General features: G+C 45.4%; 1 protein-coding gene across 11 annotated transcripts in view; it reads right to left on the reverse strand.

Moving 5' to 3' along the window:
- Positions 1-25,881, reverse strand: part of PDZD2 (PDZ domain containing 2) — a 348,844-nt gene that overhangs the window by 61,999 nt on the left and 260,964 nt on the right. For 8 of the 11 annotated variants that reach the window (XM_032337686.1, XM_032337684.1, XM_032337685.1 and 5 more), the window contains 3 exons: positions 20,601-20,743; positions 17,539-17,671; positions 11,652-11,807 (listed from right to left, as the gene is read on the reverse strand). In XM_032337686.1, the coding sequence (XP_032193577.1) occupies positions 11,652-11,807; positions 17,539-17,671; positions 20,601-20,743 (432 nt within the window). Of the gene's footprint in view, positions 1-4,181; positions 4,859-11,651; positions 11,808-17,538; positions 17,672-20,600; positions 20,744-25,881 lie in introns of those variants that run through there. The other 3 variants (XM_032337695.1, XM_032337688.1, XM_032337694.1) reach the window with 3 other exon arrangements.

Raw genomic sequence — 25,881 nt, forward strand, 5'->3', positions numbered from 1 at the left:
GCAAACAACAGTATCCATAGGGGTGGGGAGAACCCCATCAAACTTAAACAAATCTATTCCTTTGAGAAATGTCTGCCCTAGATTCTACAGGGGAACTTCTGATCTCTTACATTTTGCTATGTTTTTATTTCCAGGCTCTGCACTACCGTTTTGCATAAGACATAGCGAAAAAGGAAAAAGCACCCCCCAAACTCCAAATCTTCCATTGCTCATGAAGCCTTCAAGTGAGGGGTGTGTGTGTGTGTGTGTGTGTGTGTGTTTCCTAGCATACATTGCCTATTTGTCTAACTCATCTATGCACTGTCAAAGTGGTTTTGTCATTTTCCTAAAAAAAAAACAACACAATTACTGGAATTGAACCTAAGTGGGAATATCCTGTTTCTCTTAAGAGAGCAAGAATCTGACTGTATCAGCACGATCTCCATTTACAGTCTCAAAAGACACATACATCTCAAGGATTTCTGTTACTTTCAAGGCCGAGTGAAGCTCATAAACAAATAAGATAGATTTCCTAAGGTATACGGTGCACAAATGAGTCGCGCTGCCCCATTTTTCCCTCCTGTGTAACTACCATCATTTTGGCTAGGGCAGAAAAAGTTTTCCTTTCAGTTTCATTTCTGAACTGACTACCTTCCTCAAGTCTTAATATACCTGCTTTATATTGCAGTGTGTGGATCCCAGATTTAAACTCCCAGAGGACATATAAAACTAAATTATTAGGGGTGATATTTATAAGAGGGAAATTCGTAATGGGGGGCAGGGCTTAAAGGCATCTTGGACTGCGGTAATGGAAAGAATACACAAAGACAGGAACCAACATGCCTGGAGTTGTAGTCGCCTCATGACTTCGAGGGTGTTATTTTCACAAAAGAAATTAATGAGAAGGCAAATAAATTGTATTACGTGCTCTAGTGGACCACATTCTATTTTCACTGAAATTTGAAGGAGTTTTTCAAAGTTAGAAGGCGATAACAGCGTTGACTGTATGCTAAGATTCGTAAATTATAACCCTATGCTACTGTGCTAATGTGTGTACACTGTAAAACCCGAAACAACCTAAAAATGAAATAAAATCTATACACGTTCTACTACTTTCCGCCTATGCTCCACAGGACGGTCTGGCATCCCCCACTGGCTGTGTACACCCCACGGTGGAGACCGCTGTGCAGAGAGGGTAGACACAGTATTTGCTTTTTTTAATGCAAATCACTTGAGCTGTTTACTTCCTTGAGAAGTGCAAACTGCTTGTTGGGAAATGCAGCCGAGAGCCAGGTAACGAGTTGGAACAGGCCCCAGAAAATGCACCGCGGGGACTCAGCCTAATGCAGACTTCAGCCGTTTTCTGGGCAATTTATCTAGGCCCAATCATTACTCTTATCTTCCTTCCCCCCACCCGTTTAAATAATCAGTTCATCTCCTTAAGCATGAAAGCAAACCAAACGAAAAACCACCCCCAAATTTAAATCTCCTTTCCCTAGACCAGCAATAATTGCAGCCTTGTCTCATCTTGTCCTGGCAATTCTGCACCTCGCACTGGCCTTCGTGCAGCCTCTAAACATGTGGCCCGAGCCAGCTGATGTCTGGCTTAGGGAGCATCTGAGTGGGCGGAGACCTGTGTGGGCAAGTGTCGGACTCTGGTGGGGAAAGAGAGGGTAGTTCACTCTCTGCGACCGTGGAATGAAATCGTACAACTCCGCGACCTGTGGATCAGTATATGTGTCGCTGCCTGCTTCGGGCTGTGCTGGGAACACGTGGTGTGTGCGCCAGGACCTGGCGGCTCCAAGTCTGCAAAGGCAACGAGAAACACTACGAGATGCGCGCAAGTCTGCTCGCGGAGGATCCAGAGTGGCCTGGGGGAGTCTGTGTTTCCAGGTTTCCCATAGCACCTCAAACGCATGGCCTTACTCCCTCATCCCAAACTATGGAAAGGAGGGAGCCTGTTGGGGGCCTAAACCTTCCCCTTGTCCCGAAGCCACGGGCACACAGGGGGTTCACGCAGCCCCCAGCCGGGAGACTCAGGAGCCCTGCCACCTTGCAGCCGGCCCTGAACACGGCCACGTGGCCAACAAAGGCTGTATCCGAACCTGCCGCTTCCGACAGCAGTCACCTGCTCCCCCAAGTTTGCTTTTCAAAATCTGGGTGGGCACCAGAGTCACTGGGAAGTTTCTGAAGACGAACTCCTGGACCCTACCCAACTCCAGCCAGGACCCCGGAGATCTGAGGACCAGCTGAGACCACGCCCTCCCCGTGCACTGGGGACACGGAACGCGGGGCTTTCCCCGCACACTGACGCGTCTGAAACACACACCCATTCCCCTGGCATATTTGAGACGGGCTGTGAACGCCTCCCTGAGGACATTCACCTCTTCTTTCCCGGCTCTTTTGCTTTCCCCTCGTAGCTGCCTTGAGCCATCAACATGACTGGTCTGGGAGGATGAGCAGAGTTAAGCAGGCTTCTCTCTCACCACACATTTCTAGCTTATAAAAGGCACGGTTTGGACCAGCTGATCTCCACGGTTCCCTGTAGCTCAGACACCTCGCAGTTCTGTTCATCAGAATCCCCAACTCTGAGACTCTCCCGTTCCACGCTCTTTTCCCTGATACCTTTTTGGCTTGTCTTTTCGCTTACAGTCCACGTACTCCTTCGCCAACACCCCTGGGATGTTTAACCTTTTGTAGTTACTGTTGATTTGCTTAAAAAAAAAAAAATCACATCCTAAATTCCATCTCTGGCCTGCAGCTTTCAAACCTTAACTGAACAAAAAGTAAAGAGATCTACTCATTTGCTAATGAGGTGCTACCACGAATGTCCCATTTTTAGGGAAGCCATGCTGTGTTTTCCCCAATGCTATACATAGAAAAATGATTTCTCTATCATCGATATTCCCATGCCAGGTGGAAAATCCAGAAGGAAGAGGCAGATAAGGCTTCCTAGCTTGCAGGCACAAACAATAAGCGCCATGCCCATTTTAAACTCATGACGTGCTGGTGAAGGTGGACAAGTCAGTGGGAGATGACCAAACATGACGAGGGGGGACGTCCGCTGTCCACCTGTCCTAACACCCTTCCATCCCGTACATATGTGCACACCGAGAGCCAGCAGTGAAGCCCTGGGGTACATGAGGAAGCAAACTTGACATGGTCCCTGTCCACTTGGGTCTTACATTAAGCAAGTCGGCACATGCGTCATTATAATCTGTGTTAAGGACCTGTTATAGGCTGGGGGTCCAGGCATGAAGGATAAGTGTATCTGGGAAGACTTCTAAGGAGAAGTGAGTTCTGACGTTAGACGAGGAATAAGAGGAAGCCCAGAAAGAAGGGAAGGTCATGTCTGACCCAGGGGAGTGAGCCATCTCGAAGCAGTTGCTCAGAGACAGCCTGAGGTGAGCAGCCCAGACCCCTGCGCCTGTGTGAGCAGACTGTCTTAACAACCTCTCCTCAAGGCTTTAGGGAAAGAACATCTGCTCTCCTTGCAAAAAGGGCAGGGCACCCTGTTGTCAGTCTCTGTGCATTAATAGTTTTATTCTGTGAAGATCCGATTTCCAGTCAGATATGGGGTCTCCCCATTTTATTTTATTTATGTATTTATTTATTTATTTTTAAAGATTTTTATTTATTTATTTGAAAGAGAGAGATCACAAGTAGGTAGAGCAGCAGGCAGAGACAGAGGGGAAGCAGGCTCCCTGCTGAGCAGAGAGCCCAATGCAGAGCTCGATCCCAGGACCCTGAGATCATGACCTGAGCCGAAGGCAGAGGCTTTAACCCACTGAGCCACCCAGGCGCCCCTGGGGTCTCCCGATTTTAATACTAATTGCAAGTTTACGTAGTTGGTGCTCACGGTTCCTTGCATAAGGCTCTCTTCTTGGCATCACCAGGAAAAAAACCTAGCTTAGGCACAAAACAAGAGACTGTTTCCCACCTAGGGCAGCTCGACTCAACCAGAAATGGTACTTCTAGACACCTCAGTACAAGTTCTCGGTGCCTGGACGCTCAGGAAACTAAGGGCTGACACTTTATCCGTTATTCAATCCAAACAAAGCACAAGAGCTCCTGTCCTTTCTTTCCATATATAGATGAATACCTACCCGCAAAGGTACCAACGCTTCCAGAACACTGGAATTCAGGTTCTCCCACCTCCTGACTACCCCACCGACACAGAATCAAAGGCCAATTTCACTCACAGAATTGTAAGATCCAGTGGGGCTCTTCTCGCCTTCTGAAAGGTGAAGTCCTTTATTTTCTTCTTAAACCCTCCTCAGCCAAAAGTTCTCTAAGATTTCCCCGAACTGGTGATTCCAAAAACGTTAGAACTGATTCCCTTGATGTCAGAGGAAGCCGGATACAGGCCCGCTGATTGATGTGCTAAACGAACTCTTCCCAGCTGAGCCTTGACAATCGCAGGTTTGGCAAGACAATCGTTACTTCTGGTTTTGTTTTTGTTGAAATAGAAAGAGGCTCCCAACTCCTTAAGAGGTATCCCCCAGTCCATGCCCTGTTCTAGCAAAACTTCTCTTCCCTCTCTTCGTTTTAAAAGAGAGGAGCCACTTTCTCAGGAGGCTAGATCCGAGAAAGGACACATATGTTTTGGAATAGCCAATAACACAGTTGCCACCCCTTTTACTGGAGGGCCCTGACGTTCTCAGATGTCAGCCTGGGTCCAGATCACCTAGAAAGCTTGTTCAACTGCATTGCTGGCGGCCAGCCTCAGGGTTTCTGACTCAGCAGGTCAAGGGTGGGACCTGAGGACCTGTGGTTCTAACAGATTTCCAGGTGATGCTGCGGCAGCTGCTCCGGGGACCATACTTTGAGAACCACTGCTCCGGGGACAGCTTTATGATCAAGAAATATGTCCTGAGGAGTGCCTGCCTGGGTGGCTCAGTCGGTTAAATGTCTGACTCTTGATTTTGGCTCAGGTGATGACCTCAGGGTCAGGAGATCGAGCCCTATGTTGGGTTCTCTCTCCCTCTGCCCCTTTCCCCTGCTCATATGCACGCTCTTTGTCCCTACTAAAAGAGAAATATGTACTGAGTAAGTACTGAATACAGGGTACTCCAATGGATACTGGGAGCCCAAAGAGATATACTTGACTTCAAAAGTTTACAAAGTTGGGGCACTTGGGTGGCTCAGTGGGTTAAGCCTCTGCCTTTGGCTCAGGTCATGATCCCAGGGTCCTGGGATTGAGCCCCACATCGGGCTCTGTGCTCAGCAGGGAGCCTGCTTCCTCCTCTCTCTCTCTCTCTGCCTGCCTCTCTGTCTACTTGTGATCTCTGTCTGTCAAATAAATAAATAAAATCTTCAAAAAGAAAAGTTTACAAAGTTCAAGTATTTTCTTTCTTCCCTAAAGAGATAAGCAGCCACAAGTAAAGAGACAACAGCACCTGCTAAATGCTCAGGGAGCAGTGATCAGCAGATTCAGCACAGAGAGAGATGCTGATAGATGTTTTGAGTAGAGGGCAGCCTTGGAGATAACTCTGAACTTGATCTGGTCCTTGAGAGGAAGGTTAGCACTTAGATAACCAGCGATGAGACACGCGCGTAATGCCTCAAAGCATCGCATCTCAGTTCCTTTCAACACTGATTCACCTTCATACAGGGAGGTTGGCAGCGATGAGACACACGTGTAATGCTGCATCTTGGTTCCAAGTGCGCAAAACTTGCACCTGAGTTGAGACTCCCTCAACTGGGCACGAGGACCAGAAGGGAATTACTCTCCCTGATTCTCCCTCCAGCAGCAAGGCCAGATTTCGCAGCACTGCGATGCCCCACAGTGTGATACCCTCAATGGGGGAAGAGGCAGGGGCAGGGGCAAATTCCTCTGAAGAGCAGACGGGGAAGGGCGCAGGCAAGGGCATGTGTTGGGGGCAAGAGGAGTAAAGAACCAAGAGTCAGAGGCTCGTGGACCCAGGCTTGTACTTCAAGGACATAAGAGGACCAGGTGAGCACCAAGGGACAGATAAGAAGTGGTCAAGGAATGACCAGAGATCACAGGAGAATCCTTCCTCTTGTCAACCTCCTATTAGATCCCAGACCTGCCACCATTCTAGGGTGACAGAGATGCTTAAGGCATCATGGTCTTTGCCCTTGAAATGTTCCTGTCTAATAATGAGGAAGACAGAAGAACAGAAAGATCAGTTATGAAGGCAAGAGGGTAAGCACTCTGGAAGAAATCTTCATAATGTCATGCAAGTGCAGAGCAGAGACCAAAGAACTTTGGGGGGCTCAGGGAAAGATTTGCTTATGCGGAGAAGCAACATTTGGGCTGGGCTGAGGAATCTCTTCCAAGTGCAAAGAGGAGGTTCAAAGGCACAAAGTAGTGGAGAGTTCTGGAACACTGGGGAATGTGGAGCTCACGTGCTAGGGGAGGACTGTGTGTGTGTGTGTGTATGGCTGCCGGGAGTATGTCCAGACGTCAGCCCAGGCAGGCAGGAGCTGACGTGTTCCACGTTAAGGAGGTGGGATTTTAACCTCAGTGTGATTGATAGTCCCTGAATAATTTTATACCATTAAGCCACATGGTCAGATCCTAATTTACAAATTGTCACTGCAGAGCAGAAGACAGTGGGGAAGACAGACTTGAGAAGGAATGGCCAGTCCCATGGACCAGGACGGCGGCCGGCATGGCGGAGGCGGCAGCCTTCCACACTGGATGTGGAGGGGTGAGTGATAGATGGTGGAGAGGGAGCCCTGTCACTGAAGCCAGACCCCTCCGAGATGGATGACAATTATGCAAATGACCATAGCAGTTCACTGTCCCGCTCCCATTCCCTTTTCCCTGCCTCTACTCCTCAAATTTGATATCCACCACGTGGTTTCACTCCCCGCACCGCTGGACCGTTTTGGAAGGAAAATCTCCTTGCTGTCCATCGCAGCCACGAAAAGTAAATCCTAAGGGTGTTCATCACACAACCTCAGCATTTGTGTTACATTCGCTCAGCCAAGTGCTTGGAGCTCACCGTGCCTTACAGGTGCAAAACCAGTCAACGTCTGAGTGCAGTCTGACAGCAGGTCTAATCATTATCACCTGTGAAAAAAAGGCTTTTGAACTTGATTAAGCAGCACCAGGTTTCTTTCATTTAAATAGCGCATTCGTATTTAAAAAATGATGAAAACAGAGGTGCTGGATTATAAACATAGAACGGGAAAAGAGAATTTTTCTCCCCACAGTGGTTCAGTACGTTTGTAAGGCACTGCAGGGCAGACCCTGGGCACACCTTGAGATCCAGAAAGTACTTTGCATCAGCTGCCCTCCAGCCGGTCCTGCAGGGCTCTGTCTCGTCCTCCGTTCTCCTGGCTGAAGCCAGAGCTCAAGAGGACGGTGACACGTGACTGGTGTTGCGGCATTACTGGGGAGCCGGGGAGAAACCCAGGTGTCCCCCCTCAGGGAGTGCTTTGCGGAGAAGCAGAGCAGAAGGCCAAGTGCGCGAGGTGGTGTTGAGGCTCTGAGAAGGGAGAACTGTCAAGGCAGGATCAGTGTGGGTTTCACACGGATAATGGATTTGGGATTTGTCTATGAAAGCCCCAGGTGACATGACGGAGGTCTCCTAACGGACGGCACTGAAACACTGACTTGTGGAGAGTTAGTGCTGGGTTTCCAAAATAAATTATGTTCTCACATAATGCACTGATATGCGTTTGGCAGAACTACAATAAACATACAAAACAATATGATTAATCGGTAAACCTTTTTTTTTTTTAAGATAATGTTATTGGTGATGATGGGAACTGGCCACCACTAGATCACTAAATTAGTAATAAATAACCTCTCTGGAGAAAACCTTTGACCATGCAATTCTGCTTAAGCTATTTAAGAAAATAGGAAAATAAAAAAATGTGCACAGAGAGGTATATGGGCGAAGCTATTCTGTATAGCATTTTTTATAACTTTGAAAAAATCAAATACACCTGTGATTGATGAAAACAGAATTTCTGGTAGAAAACTGGTGAAATAAGCTATGGCACTTCTATGTTGTGGAATATTAGCCATTATAAATCATGCTTCAGAAGCCCCTTTAATGACATGGGGGAAATGTTCATGATTATATCACTGAGATCCTACCAAGTTTCAGAAGTTAATATAAGATCAATTAAAAATACACATGGGCTGTGGCATCCAGGGGGTGCAGTTGGTTAAGTCCGACCCTTGGTTTTGGCTCAGGTTGTGATTTTGGGGTTGTGGGATCGAACCCTGTGTTGATGCTTCTGCTTAAGACTCCCTCTCTCCCTCTGCCCCTCCCCAGTAGTCCCCTCACCCCCCATATGCACACATGTTCGTTCTTTCTCCCCCACAAATAAATCTTAAAAAAAATATATATATATATGCTTATTTATGTGGTTATCTACAGATTTAATGCAATCCCTATCAAAATATCAATAGCATTTTTCACAGAACTAGAACAAATAACCCAAAAAATAGCATGGAGCCACAGAAGACTCCAGAGAGACAAAGCTATCTTGAAAAAGGAGTAAAAAGCAGGAGGGATCAACAATCCCAGATTTCAAGATCTACTACAAAGCTGTAATGATCAAAATAGTATGGTACTGGCACAAAAACAGACACCTAGATCAACGGAACAGAACAGAAAATCCAGAAACAAAGCCATGACTATATGGTCAATTAATTAATGACAAAGGAGGCCAGAATATGTAATGGGGAAAAGAGAGTCTCTTCAACAAATGGTGTTGGAAAAACTGGACAGCAATATGCAAAAAAATGAAGCTGGACCACTTTCCTACACCACACACGCACACACACACGCACACGCACGTGCATGCACGTACACACACACACAAATTTGTGGCTAAAGACCTAAATGTGAGACCTGCAATCCTAAAAAAATCTGAAAGAGACACAGGCAGTAATTTCTCTGACATCCGTCATAGCAGCATTTTTCTAGACGTGTCTCCTGAGGCAAGGGAAACAAAAGCCAAAATGAACTACAGGGACTTCATCAAAATAAAGTTCTGCACAACAAAGGAAACAGCCAACAAAACTAAAACACGAGCTACTGAATGGGAGAAGATATCTGCAGATGACACTCAAGCTGCTTTCATAATCTGACTATTGTTAACAATGCGACAATAAACATAATACGTATTTTTTTTTTTAATTAGTGTTTTTTGTATTCTTTGGGTAAATGCCCAGTAGTGGCATTACTGGATTATATGGTAGTTCTATGTTTAACGTTTTTCCAGAGTGGCTGCGCCCATTTGCATTCTCACCAATAGTGCATGAGGCTTCCCCTTTCTCCACATCCTCCCCAACACTTTCTTGTGTTGTTTCGACCTCAGCCGTTCTGACAGGTTGAGGTGATAATTCATTGTGGTTTTGATGTCCATTTCCCTGATGATGATGATGTTGAGCATCTTTTCAAATGTCTCTTGGCCATCTGCAGGTCTTCTTTGGAGAAATGTCTGTTCATGTCTTCTGCCCATTTTAAAAATTAGATTATTTACAGTTTTGGTGTTGAGTTGTGTAAGTTCATTATATATGGACACTAACCTTTTATTGGATAAGTCATCTGCAAAGAGGTGGTGGGGAGAAGACACTGGGTACTCCGGTCCCTTCAAGGCTTATTCAAGGACCATCTCCTGCCTAAGGGGGCTAGAATGTTGATAGGAACCCAAAGGCCCTTTGAGGCTGCCATGCTGCGGTCAGTTGTGGACCTTGGAGTAACCATAATTCTTATGCTGGATAAATCCAGTCAGATTTGGGTGTCATTTTCATTAGCATTCAATGAACACTTATTCTGCTGTTTGTTTTTAAATTCATTTCATTATTTATAACTCAGTACCAGATGTAGTGGGTAAACTCTAGAGATTCATTGGGACCCCAGTCCAGTCATCACGTTACCTCATGGAGTTTAGAACTGGTTGGGAGAAACAGATCTTAATCAAATAATCACAAACCCAAGTGTGACAAGTGGTTCACTCATGCTGAGGGCAAAGAGGTTTAATATACATGGGTGTATTCAGGAGAAGTTTCTCTGAGGCAATAACATTATGAATAGGAATCATCAAAGATGATTCAAATTCAATTCCTATTCAAAGATGAATAAGAATAATCTTATTCAGGCAGAAGATTCCAGAAAGAAAGAGAGAGAGAATAGCATTTGCAAAGGTCCTGTGGCAGAAAAGCATGCAGTCCTTCTAGAGGGACCACAGGAAGGGTAGTGTGGTGGTTGCTTAGGAGTAATAATGAGCTCAGTGAGAAATAAGTTTTTAGAAGTAAGCAGGAGTCAGAGAAGCAGTCTAGGCCATGAAAATTAGTTTGGTCTCTGCCCTTATTAAACATAAAAATTAAGGGCAGCCACAGAATGGTGTCAAAATACAAAGAGATGGGAATAATCCCACGGTTGTTTTTTAAGCTGTTCACCTTAACCTCATTCATTCAGTTCTGATTTATTTACTTTATAGGTTACTGTTCTGAGAAAGTTCTCTTTGGAAGGAAAAGCAGCTAGAAAAATGTTTCAGATCAACAATGGGCTTATACAGTGCCTGTGGGCAAATTACAAAAAGGTATCTCTTCTTTGTGAGGCTTTCCCTCCTTGACTGGAAAATTGTCCCAATATATTGAATTTGTTAGAACAAAACTCTTTATTGCCGTCTTTCAGAAAACTGTCCTAATGAACAGAAAAGCCTAGGATGTTTATGAAGCGAATGGTGCTGCTTCGAGGTAACACACGTGCAGCCCACAGCCGCACGGCCATGCTTGGTGGGCCTGGATGTTTGGGGAATCGAAAAGAAAGGAGAAAAGCAAATTTTCTTCCTTAAAATAAAATGGCATGTTATTATGCCATTTTACGGCATATTACATATGCCATACAATTGCATATTATGTAAATGTAACAAAACATGCATTTTTTGGTCTTCTGAGACCTAATTATAACCACAGTGAATTTTCCGATGCTCACCCGTGCTGCCCGGGTTTAGCGCTGGTGGGAAAGAGTAAGGGGCTCCCATGGCAGAAGGGAGTCCCCACCCCAGGTTGGGTGGGGGGAATAAGAGCTAACAAGAGCTGACGCTAAAAATGCCACATCGGTCAGATCTGGGATCCGGAGAGGAAACAAGGGGACCACACTGCAACCTCAGTTTGCCAAAAGCCGTCCGGACCCCGCGTGCCCGGCGCAGCGGCCCACGGGGGTGTGAACGCACAGGCGGTGTAAAGAAGAGCCTGGCGAGAGTCCTGGTTTCCTTAAAACCCTAAGACACAGCCACACCTCTGTGCCTGAACGAGCTTTGTGCTTTTGGAACATTCCACTCTCGACCACAATCTCTCCCTCTAAGTTTAAATTCACAACCAATCGTTTTCAAACACTACATCAAAAAGTAGCAATAAAATCCTCCTGTATATATGAATGACTAAGTGTCCTAGAAATTGATACATGCAGTGAACTTAATACACAGTTGCTCCCTCATCTCATTTCCAGTTTCAGCGTTTTTTTCTTAAATGGAAATCATGACCCTCACAGGTTTGTCTGGGAAGATCCTGATTAAAAAAATAATAATGATAAATAAAATAAAAAGAACGCCCTGTGGCGTTCCCATGCCGGTCTCTATCCTACTGTCTTAAGCTATTATTTCTGATCCTGCCGTCACCATCTTTGGGGAAACATCGTTCCAGCACAGCAGCTGGGGAAACCAGAGACACTTACTGCTCCCCGGACAGAAGACGAGCCGGGTCCTTCGTCTTCTTCCCCGTTTGGCTCCTGGTCTTCGTTGTCGGTCCAAGAGGACACGTCCTCTACTGAGCTGGTCAGATCAGGCAAACTCTTAGACGTTAACCTCAGGATGTCCTCAGCAGAGTTCTCCTAAGGGGACACAATTAAAGAGTCGTGAATTACCCTGTGGCACCAAGTAGTTTTGGGTCAAAGAAAACCCAGCAGAGCCCACTGGGAGTGCTCGTGTGCTCTGAACGTACAGACCATAGGGGAATGTAGGTTCCACATTTCTAGGCTGGTGAGGTTACTTCATATGTCAGGGCTGGAGACCCAATTTAAACCCTAACCAATTTTTTTTTTTTCCCCCTGAAAAATCCGTGTTTCTTAGATATTTCTGCAGGCAGTCCAAATTCCCTGAACTTTAGGTCCTTTGATATCCTCTCCTGCCTTGCCTTCAGGGTAGTTTAAGCACCTCATGGACAGGCCACCATCTTAGAGCTGCGGCCTCTGCCCAGTGCTCCAAACACACCTCCCTCCAGTATCCCCTCCAACCCACACCTTCCAGTCCAGCCATACTGACCTTCCAACACGCCAGGCTCTCCCCTGCCCGGATTCCTTGTCTACCAGCAGCTCCCTCTGCCCAGCGAGCTCAGCTTCCTGGCTCAGCACTCTCTCCTGTAAGCCCTCCTGGACCATCTCAGGAGGCATCCGGTTCGCCTCTCCCTTCTTCTTGAATGTCCTTTACTGTTTCTTTCGTCACCTGGCACGTACGTCTGAATATACCTCTCTGTCCTGGTTATCTGAGTGTTCCTCAAACTGAATGTCATTTCTACTCTTCATCGTGTCCCCAGGCCCAGCCCAGAGCCCTGATATCCACGTGCTCCCTCCCCTCACGGCTCATCTCACTAGCATACGCTCACTGGAAAGAAATTAGACTGTTGATTGAATCACGCCAGTGGAGACTGATAACGAATGTCTCTTCAAAGAAAGAAGCCCTTGAACAATTTTTAAAGGTCAACAAAATACATGGAATCAGACTTCATTAAGATCAGGCTATAAAGAGGCCTCCACCAACAGCCCTTCTTCCTTCCTACACACAGACAAGGCCGCAGGGGTTGGTGGGAGGCAGGCGAGGTCACTGGGGCCACGTGACAATCCTCACACGCAGAGGAGGCCCACTCAGCCACCAGGAACTCTCTGGGGAAAGAGCACAGCCCAGGAGGCCAGGGACCAGGGCTGTGGCTGATCTGAGGCCAGAAAAGAAGAGAAATGTGTCCTCCCTTCTCCCACACCAGTCATTTTCACAAGGAAGGAAGCCTGTGGAAAGCTTTGGTCGCCATATTCCCCGGGGCTTGACAGAAAGGAGAAAAACAGAAGACACCCATTTTAAACAACGGGTGTTATTAAAGACCATTTGTGAGCAGGCGCCTGGTGACAGTGACGTTTGTTACTAGTTTGACACGCGTCCCATCTTGGAGGCACCCAAAGCTCCTTCATGTCAGGTCAGTAAGTGGGAATGCTATAGTTAGATTCCACCTCAGGGAAGGAAAAAGCTATGAAGCAAAAAGTGAGTTCAGCCCTCTTCTGTGAGGTCAGCTCTACTAGACCATTAATGGAAACGCGTTTTTAAAAGACATGAAGGTCCCAGCTCGTGAGTAAATGGCATAACAGCCACAGGATAGAAGACTCCATGCTCATTAGAAATGGTGCCACAGAAATGCACTTTCTGATGTGGAAAGATTCTTACAGCATGCTACTTAGTGAAAAAGCAGGTGAAGAACAGTATTATCATTTTATTAATGGACGTTAACAATTAGCCAGGTGTTGTAATATGTGATAACTGTTTCTCCAAGGGCTTCTTGCAACCAGCTGCATTGTTCAGGCTTTTATGTTTCACTTAATCTCCCTAACATTCCATGAAGTAGTTACTGATTCTCACCGTCCGGGTGAGAAAACCGAAGTTTAAAAAAAATGCAACAACTTGTTCAAGACACACAGCTTTTAAAGGGCTGTGCTGGCTCTGATGTGCATGGGCATTTTGTCTCGTTGTGCTTGCCTGGACAGACAGATCAGGTAATGGGTAGAACTACTGGTGGTGTTATGAAAATGTTATCTTCCTTTTCTTCTAGGTTTTCTACATAGACAAAATAAATGCATATTACTTGCTAATAAAATCTGAGAGTGCTAAAGAGAGAGAGAAATCTGTATGGATAGCACGTGCTTCCCGGGACAGCAAAGCACACTGGGAAATTCTGATTTCATTCACTTGACAAAACCTTTCTAAGCTCTTATGCACAAGCAAACAACCTATTTGTATGGAAACATGAGACAGCCTGTCCTGAAGACAGTCATCGTTATATTTTCAAAACAATATCCTAAAGTTTGGTGACAAAGTGACTACTTCCTACAGTAATAATTTACATTTTTATTATTCTTTGTACTCAGCAAATCAAATGCTCTTTCCCCCCGGTTCCTCTCTTCAAATGTGAAGACAAAACAAAGACTCTGGATTGTGCGCTCTTGTTGGGTAACAAAGAGGCACGGATGCCAAGAGGTGTGGAAAGACTTTTCTCTCCAAGGTGGCTGAGCATCTTAAAGGGTGGGGATTCAGTTTAGGAACAAACAGTGGGCAGCTGCTATAGCAACGTATTGCCTAGCGGTGAACGGAGCCTATGGGAAGAAATGAAGGGTATAGCCTCTCTGCGGTCTGGTCATCTTTAGGCCTCAGTGCATTTGATCAAGGGCAGTAGGTTGAGTGCATGTCCCTAAAGTCAAAGCCTCCAGCAGGAACACATTATCCTTCTCTAATGCCATTGGCTCCGTGTCCTTCATATCTTATTTGATAAGAGGCAGCTTTCCATACAGGGAAGAAGCATGAAACTTATGGGTCCACGACGAAACCTGTTTCTGTCCCCCACTGCTTGTGTGTCCTCCAGGGAAATGAAATAACCACTTAGATGTTAATGTCATCTTTTGAATAAGAAGAACTAATACCTCTCTCATGGGGTTTCAAGAATTAAATGAGATCAGAGGGAGAAAGCCCCTGTACCCTGTGGATACCTGATACATGTTAGTGTCTATTCTTTGAGCCAGTGAGTGAGATCACAGATCAGGCATCATCCAGGAAACCAGCTTTCAAAACCCCCTTGTATGCTCCTTAATTATGCTTACCCATGAGTCGACTTTTTATTATTTAAATTTTAGGTAGCGCAATACTACAGTGCAATACTGGTTCTGGAGTGGAACGCAGTGATTCATCACTTACACACAACACCCAGGCCTCATCTTCACAAGTGTCCTCCTTAATGCCCATCACCCCTCTAGCCCACCCCCCACCCATCTTCCTCAGTCAACCCTCAGTTGGTTCTCTATTGTTGAGTATTTTATGGCTTGTTTCCTCTCTCCTTTTTTACTTTTCCTCCTTCCCATACATTCATCTATTTTCTTTGTTAAGTTCCCCATATGAATGAGATCATATGGTATTTGTCTCTCTATAAAGGACTTATTTCACTTAGCATAATACATTCTAGCTCTATCCCTGTCGTTGCAAATGGCAAGATTTCATTCTTTTTGATAGCTGAGTAATACTCCATTGTGCGTGTGCGCACACAGACACACAGACACACAGCCCACATTTTCTTTATCCATTCATCAGTCGATGAACATCTGGGCTCTGTCCATAGTTTGGCTATTGTTGATAATGCTGCTATAAACACTGGGGTGCATGTTCCCCTTCAAATCTGTATTTTTGGATCCTTTGGATAAATGCCTATTACGGCAATGGCTGAACTGTAGGTTAATTATGTTTTTAACATTTTGAGGAACCTCCATGTTGTTCTCCAGGGTGGCTACACCAGTTTGCATTCCCACCAACAGTATAAGAAAAGTTTCCCTTTCTCCACATCCTCGTTGACATCTGTTGTTTCCTGTGTTGTTAATTTTAGCCATCCTGACAGGTGCGAGGTAATATCTCATCGTGGTTTTGACTTGTATTTCCTTGATGATGAGTGATGTTGAGCATCTTTTCATGTGTCTGTTAGCTATCTGGATGTTTTCTTTGGAAAAGTGTCTATTCATGTCTTCTGCCCATTTCTTAACCGACTTGTTTGTCTTTATGGGTACTGAGTTTGAGAATTTCTTTGTAGATTTTGGATACTAACCTTTTATGAGATATGTCATTTGCAAATATTTTCTCCCATTCTGTAGGCCACCTTTTAATAGTTGATTGTTTCCTTTGCTGTGCAGAAGATTTTTATCTTGACGAAGTCCCCATAGCTCATTTTGCTTTTGTTTTCCTTGCCTGTGGTGGCGTGTCTAGTTAAGAAATTGCTACTGCAGAGGCCAGAGAGGTTGCTGCCTGTGTTCTCCTCTGGGATTTTGATGGTTTCCTGTCTTAACATTAAGGTCTTTCATCCATTTTTAAATTTATTTTTATGTATGGTATAAGCAAGTGATGAGTGGACCTTTTTTGTTTTTATTTTATGATTTCTTTGTGTTCATGGGTTTGCGGGGAACAGCTTGACCTAGAAAAGGTTTTCTCTTCCCCATTTTCTGAACTAGCAGGAGAAAGATGTCAGTATAGAAATAAAGGTTTGGTGGCCATGGTATGCTTGTGCAGGAACCCCCCCCCACACACCCCCCATTCTTGAGCCACAGACTGTGGGGAGGTGGGCTGTGCAAACACAGGCCTCAGTCTGTGTGAGTGTTTAAGACCCGATGGTGCTTTTCAAACCCCATCACCTCTGGCTGAAAGGGAACTTGCTTGTCCTTCTCTTGTAGCGTTTCCCTCTTATGGAATTCAACAGACTGAGAGGGAATATCCCTGCTCTGCTCCCCTTCCTGTCCCTAGTGAGGAGACACCAGGGCATCCCATGGTATCTCTGGGAGGGGAGGAGGGGGCCTGTGAGTAGAGACGGTCTCGACGCCTGCCTCCGGGGCCTCAGTGCCAACCCTTCCTCCCAAGTCTGTGCCAAGGCTCTGGGTTGCTGTTGGAAGCCCGAGAGTCTGGGTTAAGGGACTGGTGACAGGTGTAAAAGGAGGAAAACAGATTTTTCAGAGAGTTCAAAATATTCTAGTTATTAAATACTCCAAAATTAGGCAACACACCTTGTAATCTAAGAGAGAAAATATGGAAAAACCTGTGGATGTTAGGTTCAAAAAAATACTAGGAATAATGAGGAAAGAATGAGTCCTACTGGCAAGAGTGTGTTGCTGTGAAGGGTTAGGACTGGGGTGGCTTCCCATCACTGCTTCCATGCACGAGAACGAAGCCTAGTAGCTCCCTCGCACTAACTCCTGAGTCCTGTGGGCGCTTTCCTGTCTTATCAACAACAGAGGGGACCGTGGAGCAGAGGCAAGGGGGCTCAGGTCCTCTTCTTTCTGGTCACGCTGCTGTAGAAGCCTGCAGCCTTTATCCAGGGCACTAAGGCTGGTGACACCAGGGGACAAAGTGGATGCTGGGGGCCCAGGACATCGGCACCCTTTCCTCCTCCGGGACCTGGGAGAGGTGCAGCTCCACACCATTCCTGCATCTCTGCCGCCCAGTGGACATCCATGTCTCCTCTTTGGCTTCTCCCTGGAAGAGGTGCTGCTCTCTCTACCTTGTCCTTCTGTCCTCCCTACCACCCCCCGCCCCATTTCCTTAGTCCTATTACTGCTCTTCCATCTACTAAATAGTTCATCTCAAGGCCGCTCACATGGGCTTGTCCTGGAGAATCATGGCCATTTAAATGGCTCCGGTAAACTTGCAAGTAGGTGTGGAGTGAGTGTGTGTGGCACAAAGTGTGTGTGTGAGTGTGTGCGGGGAGGGCTCAAATCCAAATTCACCATCAATTTTAATATTAAAAATATTAAAAACTAAAACCAAAAACAAACTACCTACCTTGCTGGCTACCACCAGCTGAACCATTCCAGTGGCGGAGCGGAGAATGGCCACCGCTTCCTCATGGGAGAGCCCCACCAGTAAGTGACCATTGATTACCAGCAGCTCATCTCCTAAGGACAGTCTGCCGTCCCTGAGGAAATGGAGACGGGGGGAAAAAAATCCCTTGTCAAGATATTCTGGACTTGAGAAGGGACATTCTCCTGGAGCTGGGGAGGGTCGAGAGGGCACAGTTAAAATCAGGCTAAGGAAAAAGCAGAGATGGCCAGCAACAGTTTGGGCTGGGATGTTTCCTTTGGTCTGGCTGGGTCCCGCTGCCCACCTAGGCAAGCTCCATGATTTCACACCATCACCTGGGAGCGAGCAAGCTCTTAAGTCACTACCACTCCCTGCATCAACCTTAATGAAATGCCTCCCGTCCAGGGGGACACAATGACAGTGGAATTGAGATCCCGAGGTTTTTGGATAGTCTAGTCATTCCGTCCATTCTCCATCCTAATGCCATCCTGCCCTCACAACTGAGCTGGCAGCTGAGTCACTGAGCTAAGCGCCCCAGACAAAGGTATCTTAGACTCAGCAGAAAGCCTTCTCTAACCTGCTGTCCTCTCTCTTTCCAGGTGACATAGCCCTGGACAGATTTCCTCTGTGGCACCTGGCGTGCTACAGATGTGCATGTGCTTGCAGTTCCCTCGCTCCCAACACACACGCAGAGTTATAGGACCTTGAGGATCGAGCCTCTCATGGCCATTTCTATCCTACAGCCTGGCTTCCTCAGGAGGATGAATACCAAATTGAACAGACTGACCAATTTACTGCTATTGCAGGTATCAGACCTGGTCTACAGATGTGTTCCTTTATTCCTCCAAAGTAAACTATAACTAACTTAAAGCTTCCTTCCCACTGGGCTGGGGCTGCCTGCACTAGGCTGGGTCAAGGGCGGGGGTGGCACACTAGCCAGGGCACCGTGCAGGTGTCCTCAATCACGATGGATCAACAGTCCAGTGGGTTCCCCTTGAACCTCCAATGGTCTAGTTTTCCATGATCCCAAAGGGGCCAAAGGTCTTTCATCTCCATTGCTAAATATGGGACAGGAAATCTGAGGGGGATGATCCCTAAGCCTAGGGTTCCTCCATCCCCTCTGAAGGCTTTCCATCAACACCCAAGGTGCTTCTTGGGGACCTATGCCTGTCTGCAGTATTCCTAGATTCACGCAGCTTTCTCTCCAATGCTTCGACTCTTTCCACCTTGCTTTCTTTCAGCAAATCAACCGGCTTCTCTCCATCCTTTCCTCCCTCGTTCGTTTTCCTCTCAATTCTCTAGGGCATGCATTATAATCTTTTCCATGAATTTAGGCTTTCACGAAGATAGGAGGCATCGGAGACTTCTGATAGCCTCTGACTTCTGTCCTTCAACAACCCCTAAAGCAGAAAAATGCTAAGAACCCTTTTAGTTGCTTGGACTGGGAAGAGAAGGGGAATAGGAAGCCGGCAGAGAACCTCAAGGAGGCGTGTGGGTGGCCACCAAGAAAGAGAGGGATTCAGGACTAAAACAGAATGCAAAGTTCTGACCAGTGTTCTTGAACTTACTTAAGACCATGCCTACCCCCTTCCTTTTTCTTATTTCCCTTTTCAATTCCATTCGTCTCATCTCCTGTTATTAGCTAGAACGCCCCACATTTGAATTATATACTCCAGAAGCACAGAGACACATGCACACAACTCCAGGCTAAGGGTGAAGAGAAAATGGTGAAACCCACTAGAAACAGCTCACCTAGAAAGCAGACAAGAACAGTTCTATATAAGTTTATCTCTGGGCACAGGAATTTCCCAATTGTCAACTTTCCAAAGACATGCTAGAACCTAAGACCTAGGATTCATGGGAAAATGGTTATCTGATGGGAGTTCCTCAAAGCATATCTCATGTAGGAAATTTAGTGATGCTTTTCTGGATAAAAACTAAGGTCTTAATCCTTCCATAATGACTGCTGCCCTGGTAACTAACAAGTGCAGTCATTCTTATCTCTAGTTGCTAGCATCTTACTCTGAGACTAGAATTGGGACATGACACACATTGATAGTTTGTACCCTTGACCTCTCCTTTGTCTTCCAATCTTTACCTCTGGTTCCTTTAGGTCCACTTTATGAGATATATTTTTCAAAGCCGTCTCTGTCTAAGGCAGGCCAGCGCCACTCTGGTTTGCCCTATCCCCCTTGTAATGATGGTACCTGGACTGAACCCCTAATTCCCAACTAGGTTTACCTCCCTCATCTGGGAAACTCTACCTTTACACACCTACTGCATTCATGAGGGCACACACATGTGCATCCACCCCAGCGTGCCTTGCCAACAGTAGACACCCCATATACACAGAAGCCATCAGCTAGCAAGGCAAAAGCATGTGTACAGTTTGGGACAGTTACATCCTTGTAACTCCAAATGGACTTCTTTGTACATGCTCTGCCTAAGCACTGTCATTTTTCCTACTGAAGATGATAGCTAAGATTAAAAAACATGTTTTGAAGTATGAATTGTTCAGGTCACAAGGAGAAAAATTCACATTTACTTTTTCCCCCTTGGCATCTCCATGATACACGTATATAACTGCGTGTTGAATCCTGGTAGACCTGACACAGCACATGAACTGCGTGGTCACATTGAAAAGCACTTAACTTTCTCAAGTCATTAGCCACGATCTTATGGAGGTTAAGATGTCAGGAATGTGGTGTTCTGTTGCAGAGCATGATCTCAATAGGGAACCCCATATTACCAGTATCTCAAAAGTCAGGATAGGTAGCCATCACTTGAAACTCAAAACAGATTAGAAAGAAATCTGATCTCTTCTGATTCAGAGGAGCCTGCACCATCTCCAGCAAATTACCCACTTCCTGTGCCCAGAGGTGTGTTTAATTGGAACTGCTCATGCCTGATTTTCTTCCATGCTCTAGCATATTTTATAGGAACTGTAATTACCAGGGCTTTGAGCAAGTGGAAGAGTCCTACGCCCGGAGGAAGGGAAGGGAGAGGATAAGGAGGCAGAGAAAAAGGGAGAGTTATCTAGTCACCTGTGAGCGGCACCTCCTTCCTTCACTTGAGTGACAACGATAGCGTGAGGTGAGCGCTTTGATCCTCGGCCTCCACTAACCTGAATTCCCAGCCCATCCGATTCTTTAAGCAGCTCCATCTTCCATATCCGGCCAACTTCCTCCTTGGAAGAAAGAGTGAGCACACTATGAAGTATATGGACAGACACATGGCATTGACCCAGGAGAGTGGAACTGTTAGGTCAAGCCAAATACCCATCACTTGTCAACAGGTGTTGCAGATGACCGCAGAAGAAAAAGCTCTGTGTGCTGGATCAGAGTCTCTAGCTGCCAGTCCTGTCTAACAGAATGTTCTATGATGACAAAAATGTTCTATATTTGCACAATCCAACAGGGAGTCACTAGCCACATATGGCTATAGTGTGCTTGAAATGTGGGTAGTAGCAACTGAGATGCTAAATGTTTTACTTCATTTGGTTTTAATTAAATGGCTACCTGTGGCAAGTGGCTATAATATTGGATGGCAAAAGTGATTATCCAATTTCCTGACCAGGATGCTGTTAAATAAAGCTTCTTCTGCCTGAAACACAGACAGCACTGTGTGTGTAAACACGGGCTGTGTCTGGGTTCCATTTATTTACACGCAGCTACTAATTAATAAAGGAAGATGAAAGAAGATGAGAGGAAGCTCTTGGTGCTGGGAGATGTCAACTAATTTGAGCCCAGCTCTGCCACTTAGTACTGATGAAAGTCTTTATGCCTAAAACCCTTTCCTTGCCTCTAAAGTGGGGATAATTATGAATACTTTCAGGTTTGTCATTAGGAGTAAATGAGATATTTATGGAAGCAGCAATGCTTCTGGCACCTAGTAGAGACATAATAAATGTTGACTTGTAATGTTATATTATCTGTATATGTACATGTGTACATATGGTAAAACCATCATACTGTAATACATCCAATGGTACTGTAATAGTGTTGCATTGTGACAAATGGTAGCTACAGTTGTGGTGAGTGTAGCATAATGTGGAGTTGCCCAATCGCTATGTTGTACACCTGAAACTGATGTAACAATGTGTGTCCACTATATATCATTAAAAAAAAAAAAAACCCATCATGTTGAATTGAATCTCAAACCTCCGTAGAACATAAAAATGAGATCTTTGGTGGGAGAAACCAAAACAGGAAATTAATTGATGAGCTTGTTATTGGCTTCTATAGACATTGGTCTGTACACGCTTTAAATACATTAAAACATGCTTCAACCCTTATAAAAATCTATTCTTTAAAAAAACTCATCGTGTCTCTAAGTCCTCTGGACTGCTGGTAGTTTTTCTGCTTTGGTTAAATTCTTCACTTGACTCCCTATTTTACCCGGAGGATGCAGACATGAGCTGATGTAAAATGTTTGAGTTCCTTCAGATACTTGCTTTTTCAGAGAAATGAAAGCAAAACCTTCCAAGGTGATTTACTTTGGTGGGGGGGGGGGGTGTCTTACGTTAGGCTAACTCCTGTAAGTTCTTTTTCTCTCTAGATCTATGGGTATTGGTCACAATGCATTCCTCAACATATAAAACAAAAACCATATCCTCTCCTCATCCATCACAAAGGTCCGATGGAACCATTAAGATCTAGTATGGACAAAGACGTCCTCCTCTTAGAAAGAGGCAACCTTCCCATTTAAGCTGCATACAAAACAGGAAGAATGTGAGGCATTCAGAAAATCTGAAATACACACCGTCAGAGACTAAAATGAAACTTTATGCAATAGTAAAAAAACCAGATGTTAAACAGTCACGGATGTGCAGCAATAGGAATGAATGTCTGGGGAAATTATTAACAGACAGAGACCTGCTGGATCCTCCGCTTTCTCCAGCACAGCCGTGCTCTGTGGGGGTCCACGGCTCCGGGAACGTGCAGCGGTGCCAACAGTCTCCCTCATCTGCTGACCACAGACAAACGATGCCTGTCTGGCCAAATGTAACTTCAGAAGTCACTGGCTTACCACAGTCGTTCATGAACTTGTCAACAATCCCTATATCATCCAGTCACCTCACTTTGGACTCCATGGTTTTTGGTTTGTTGCCTCTGACCTCTGGAACACCTTTTTCTCTTCTCCATTCAGAAATAACGTCCCTAGCCTTCAAAACCTCTCACAGCTCCACTATTTCCAAAAAGCCATCCTTGAGAGTCAGTGCTACTGATGAAATGGCAGATTTCAACACTTCTAGTGTATGAGGCGCTGTGGCCGAGTAGACAGCCCAAAGGGAACAAATTCTGGGATGTGCTGACTAGCTGCCGTCCTGGCTTACGGGGCGTCCCACTCTAGCACAGGGGTCAGACCTATGGCTGCCTCCCTGGGCCTAACAAAGTAGCTGAGAAACTAGGGCATAAAGGTGGCTTCAGTTGTTCTTTCCATGGAAGATATACCATGGCTACTAGGGTCTTGAAGATATGGGACAGTGCTCCTTCCTTGCCCAGTACAGAAAAGCTGTGAAATCCTTTCCCCAAAGCAACAGGGAACATTATTAGAGTCCAGAAATGAGCAAATCCATTGGGCTTTTGCCCAAATTAGTAAAAACCTATCTATCCCATTTTTTGCCCAAATTAATAAAAAACTATCCCCCAACTATCTATCCCATTACAAGCTTCACCACCATCTCCCCCATCTTGCCATCTTTTCATTAAACAGAACATGTCACGTATGGGTATAACAATACTTGATACACAATCCTTTCTCATTTTTAAATGCCTTTAGAAATAGAACTTGTGGTAAGAAACATGCAAAACTATGATCATGGAGGAAGCGTAATGACTTAATGTATCCTTGTTATGAAAGAACTAAGGCAGTGTTCATTAGGAGCACTCACATGCCCTCTTCATACCCAAACACACACAAATGGCTGAATGTAAAATAAAACACATATCTAAAAAAAAATTGCTTCAGAGGGCAGGGATGACCAATCTGTAATACAGCCCCCAAGTACGCTAGTCAAGAAGCAGATCTTCGTTTTCACTTTTATCCAGTAGCATGAGTTTCCCCCTCCATAACTGAAAGTAGTAACTCTAAGCGGGGAGTTCAAAGAAGTCCATGCAAGTTTCCCTGCTCTGGAATTTCTTGATCATCTAAGGAGGAGTTCAGAGGTACACAAAGGAAGGCACAAACAGGAAGAAAGAGGCAGATGTTATCAGTCTCAATTGTCCAACTGTCGGCATTAAATCTAGCTGCCCACGGCTAAAAGCAGTGTTCAGTTACAAATAATTCGGCGTTTGAAGTTTATGAGGCTAAACCTGGCACTGGCAGAAAATCAAAAGGCCAACTTAAATATGATAATATGAAGTATATTTCCAACTTCCCCCTTACAAGTCCACTTGGGTATCTAATACACACTTCAGAATGGTCAAAACAGGACTGCCCCCTTCTCACTCCTGGCTTTCCCACCTCCAAGGGAAAGGCACCATCATCTACTTAAGCTAAGGAGGATATGCAAACTAAAGCCCAAAAGCTATCCGTGATTCCTCCTTTGATTTTCTATATGCAAATCATAAGCAAGACCTGTGGGTTCTACTTGTGAAACACACGCACATCCATCTACTTACTGCTCCCCGGCCACCACCACTGCCAAGACCATCAATATGTCTAGCTTAGGTTAGTACAGTAGCCTCCAATCTGATCTCCCTTTTTATTTTTTGCTCGCCTACAATCTCCTATTCTCCATTATACATCTAGGGTGAATTTTTTTTTTTAAGATTTATTTATTTTAGAGGGAGAGAGAAAACATAAGCGGGGGCAGAGAGAGAGAGAGAGAGAGAACCTCAAGTAGTCTCCCCATTGAGCATGGAGCCTGATGTGAGGCTCGATCCCAGGACTCAGAGATCATGACCTGAGCTGAAATCAAGAGTTTGCTGCTTAACTGATTAAGCCACTCAGGCACCCCTCTACCGTGAACTTTTAAAATACATAGATCATGGGGCGCCTGGGTGGCTCAGTGGGTTAAGCCACTGTCTTCGGCTCAGGTCATGATCTCAGGGTCCTGGGATAGAGTCCTGCATCGGGCTCTCTGCTCAGCAGGGGGCCTGCTTCCCTCTCTCTCTCTCTCTGCCTGCCTGTCTACTTGTGATCTCTGTCTGTCAAATAAACAAATAAAATCTTAAAAAAAAAAATACATACATCATGATGCACTCAGCTTAAACCTTCCAACAGTTCCTACCAGACTCAGACTGGGGTCTGAATCTTTGAGATGGCGCACCCAACCTCTCCATCTAGTCCCGCCCATGCTCCCAAACCACCTCCTTGTGCTCTCTCCATCACACACTGTGCTTCGGTCTCTCTGCTCCCGGGGACACTCCATCACTCCTGCCTAGGACAGCTGCAAGGGCTGGCTCCTCCCTGGAAATATTCCGCCCCCAGATTTTGCAAGGCTTCCCTTTCCTGACACTCAGGCTTCAGCTCAAACATTGCCTCTTTAAGGAGGTCTTCACCGGTGCCAATTTCTGCTAACTCCCCACCAGGACACAGCCCAGGCACCTTTCACTTTACTGCTTGTCTCATTTATAGTACCTGTTGTCACCACATAATGTTTAGGTTCAGCTATTCAGCTATTTGCTTGTTAATTGCTTGTGGCCCCTTCTCTGTGATAAATGTGCCAGGATAGAACCTTGTCTCTCATTTATCAACGGGTTCTCCAGCAACTAGAACAGTGCCTAGCATATAACAATATTGCATAAATGCCACAGAATTAACAAATACAGGATGTTTATACATTAATCTTACGGTTTTTCAGAAGTTATTGAGAGTGACATTAAGAGGCTTGCCCAGATGGGAAACCTGCATGTTTGCCAATGTTTAGCGTGTGAACACCCAATCCAGTTGTAGAGACGACCGAGTTCTGAAACAGCTCCTGTCTAGACAGATGGCTCAAGCCTTTGCTTCCTTTTACACTGGCTTAAAGGGCAATGAGACTCTGTCAGCCTGTTGAGAATAAGCCAAACCACGCAAAACTGGTTGCCATGGACTTTTGTATTAATGCTGTCAAAGTGCTACCCTTTCCTATAAAACGCCAATTAGTGTGTGATGCTTACACAGGCATCTCTTCAGAGAGGCAAAAAAAGAGAAGGGATTTATTTACAAAACAGAGGTGATGCATTAAAGGGAGCTGTCTCGGCAGCATTTAAATGACCTCATCTTCTGCTGGAACCAAAAATAATATTTCACAATCGCATCTTTTCTCCAAATGTGAGAAGAAACATCATCCAACTAGAATTTTACTGCAGCAAATCGTCTGGCGCTAGTTGCAGACTT

Source organism: Mustela erminea, chromosome 3 (genome assembly GCF_009829155.1).
Source record: "Mustela erminea isolate mMusErm1 chromosome 3, mMusErm1.Pri, whole genome shotgun sequence".
Lineage (NCBI taxonomy): Eukaryota > Metazoa > Chordata > Mammalia > Carnivora > Mustelidae > Mustela > Mustela erminea.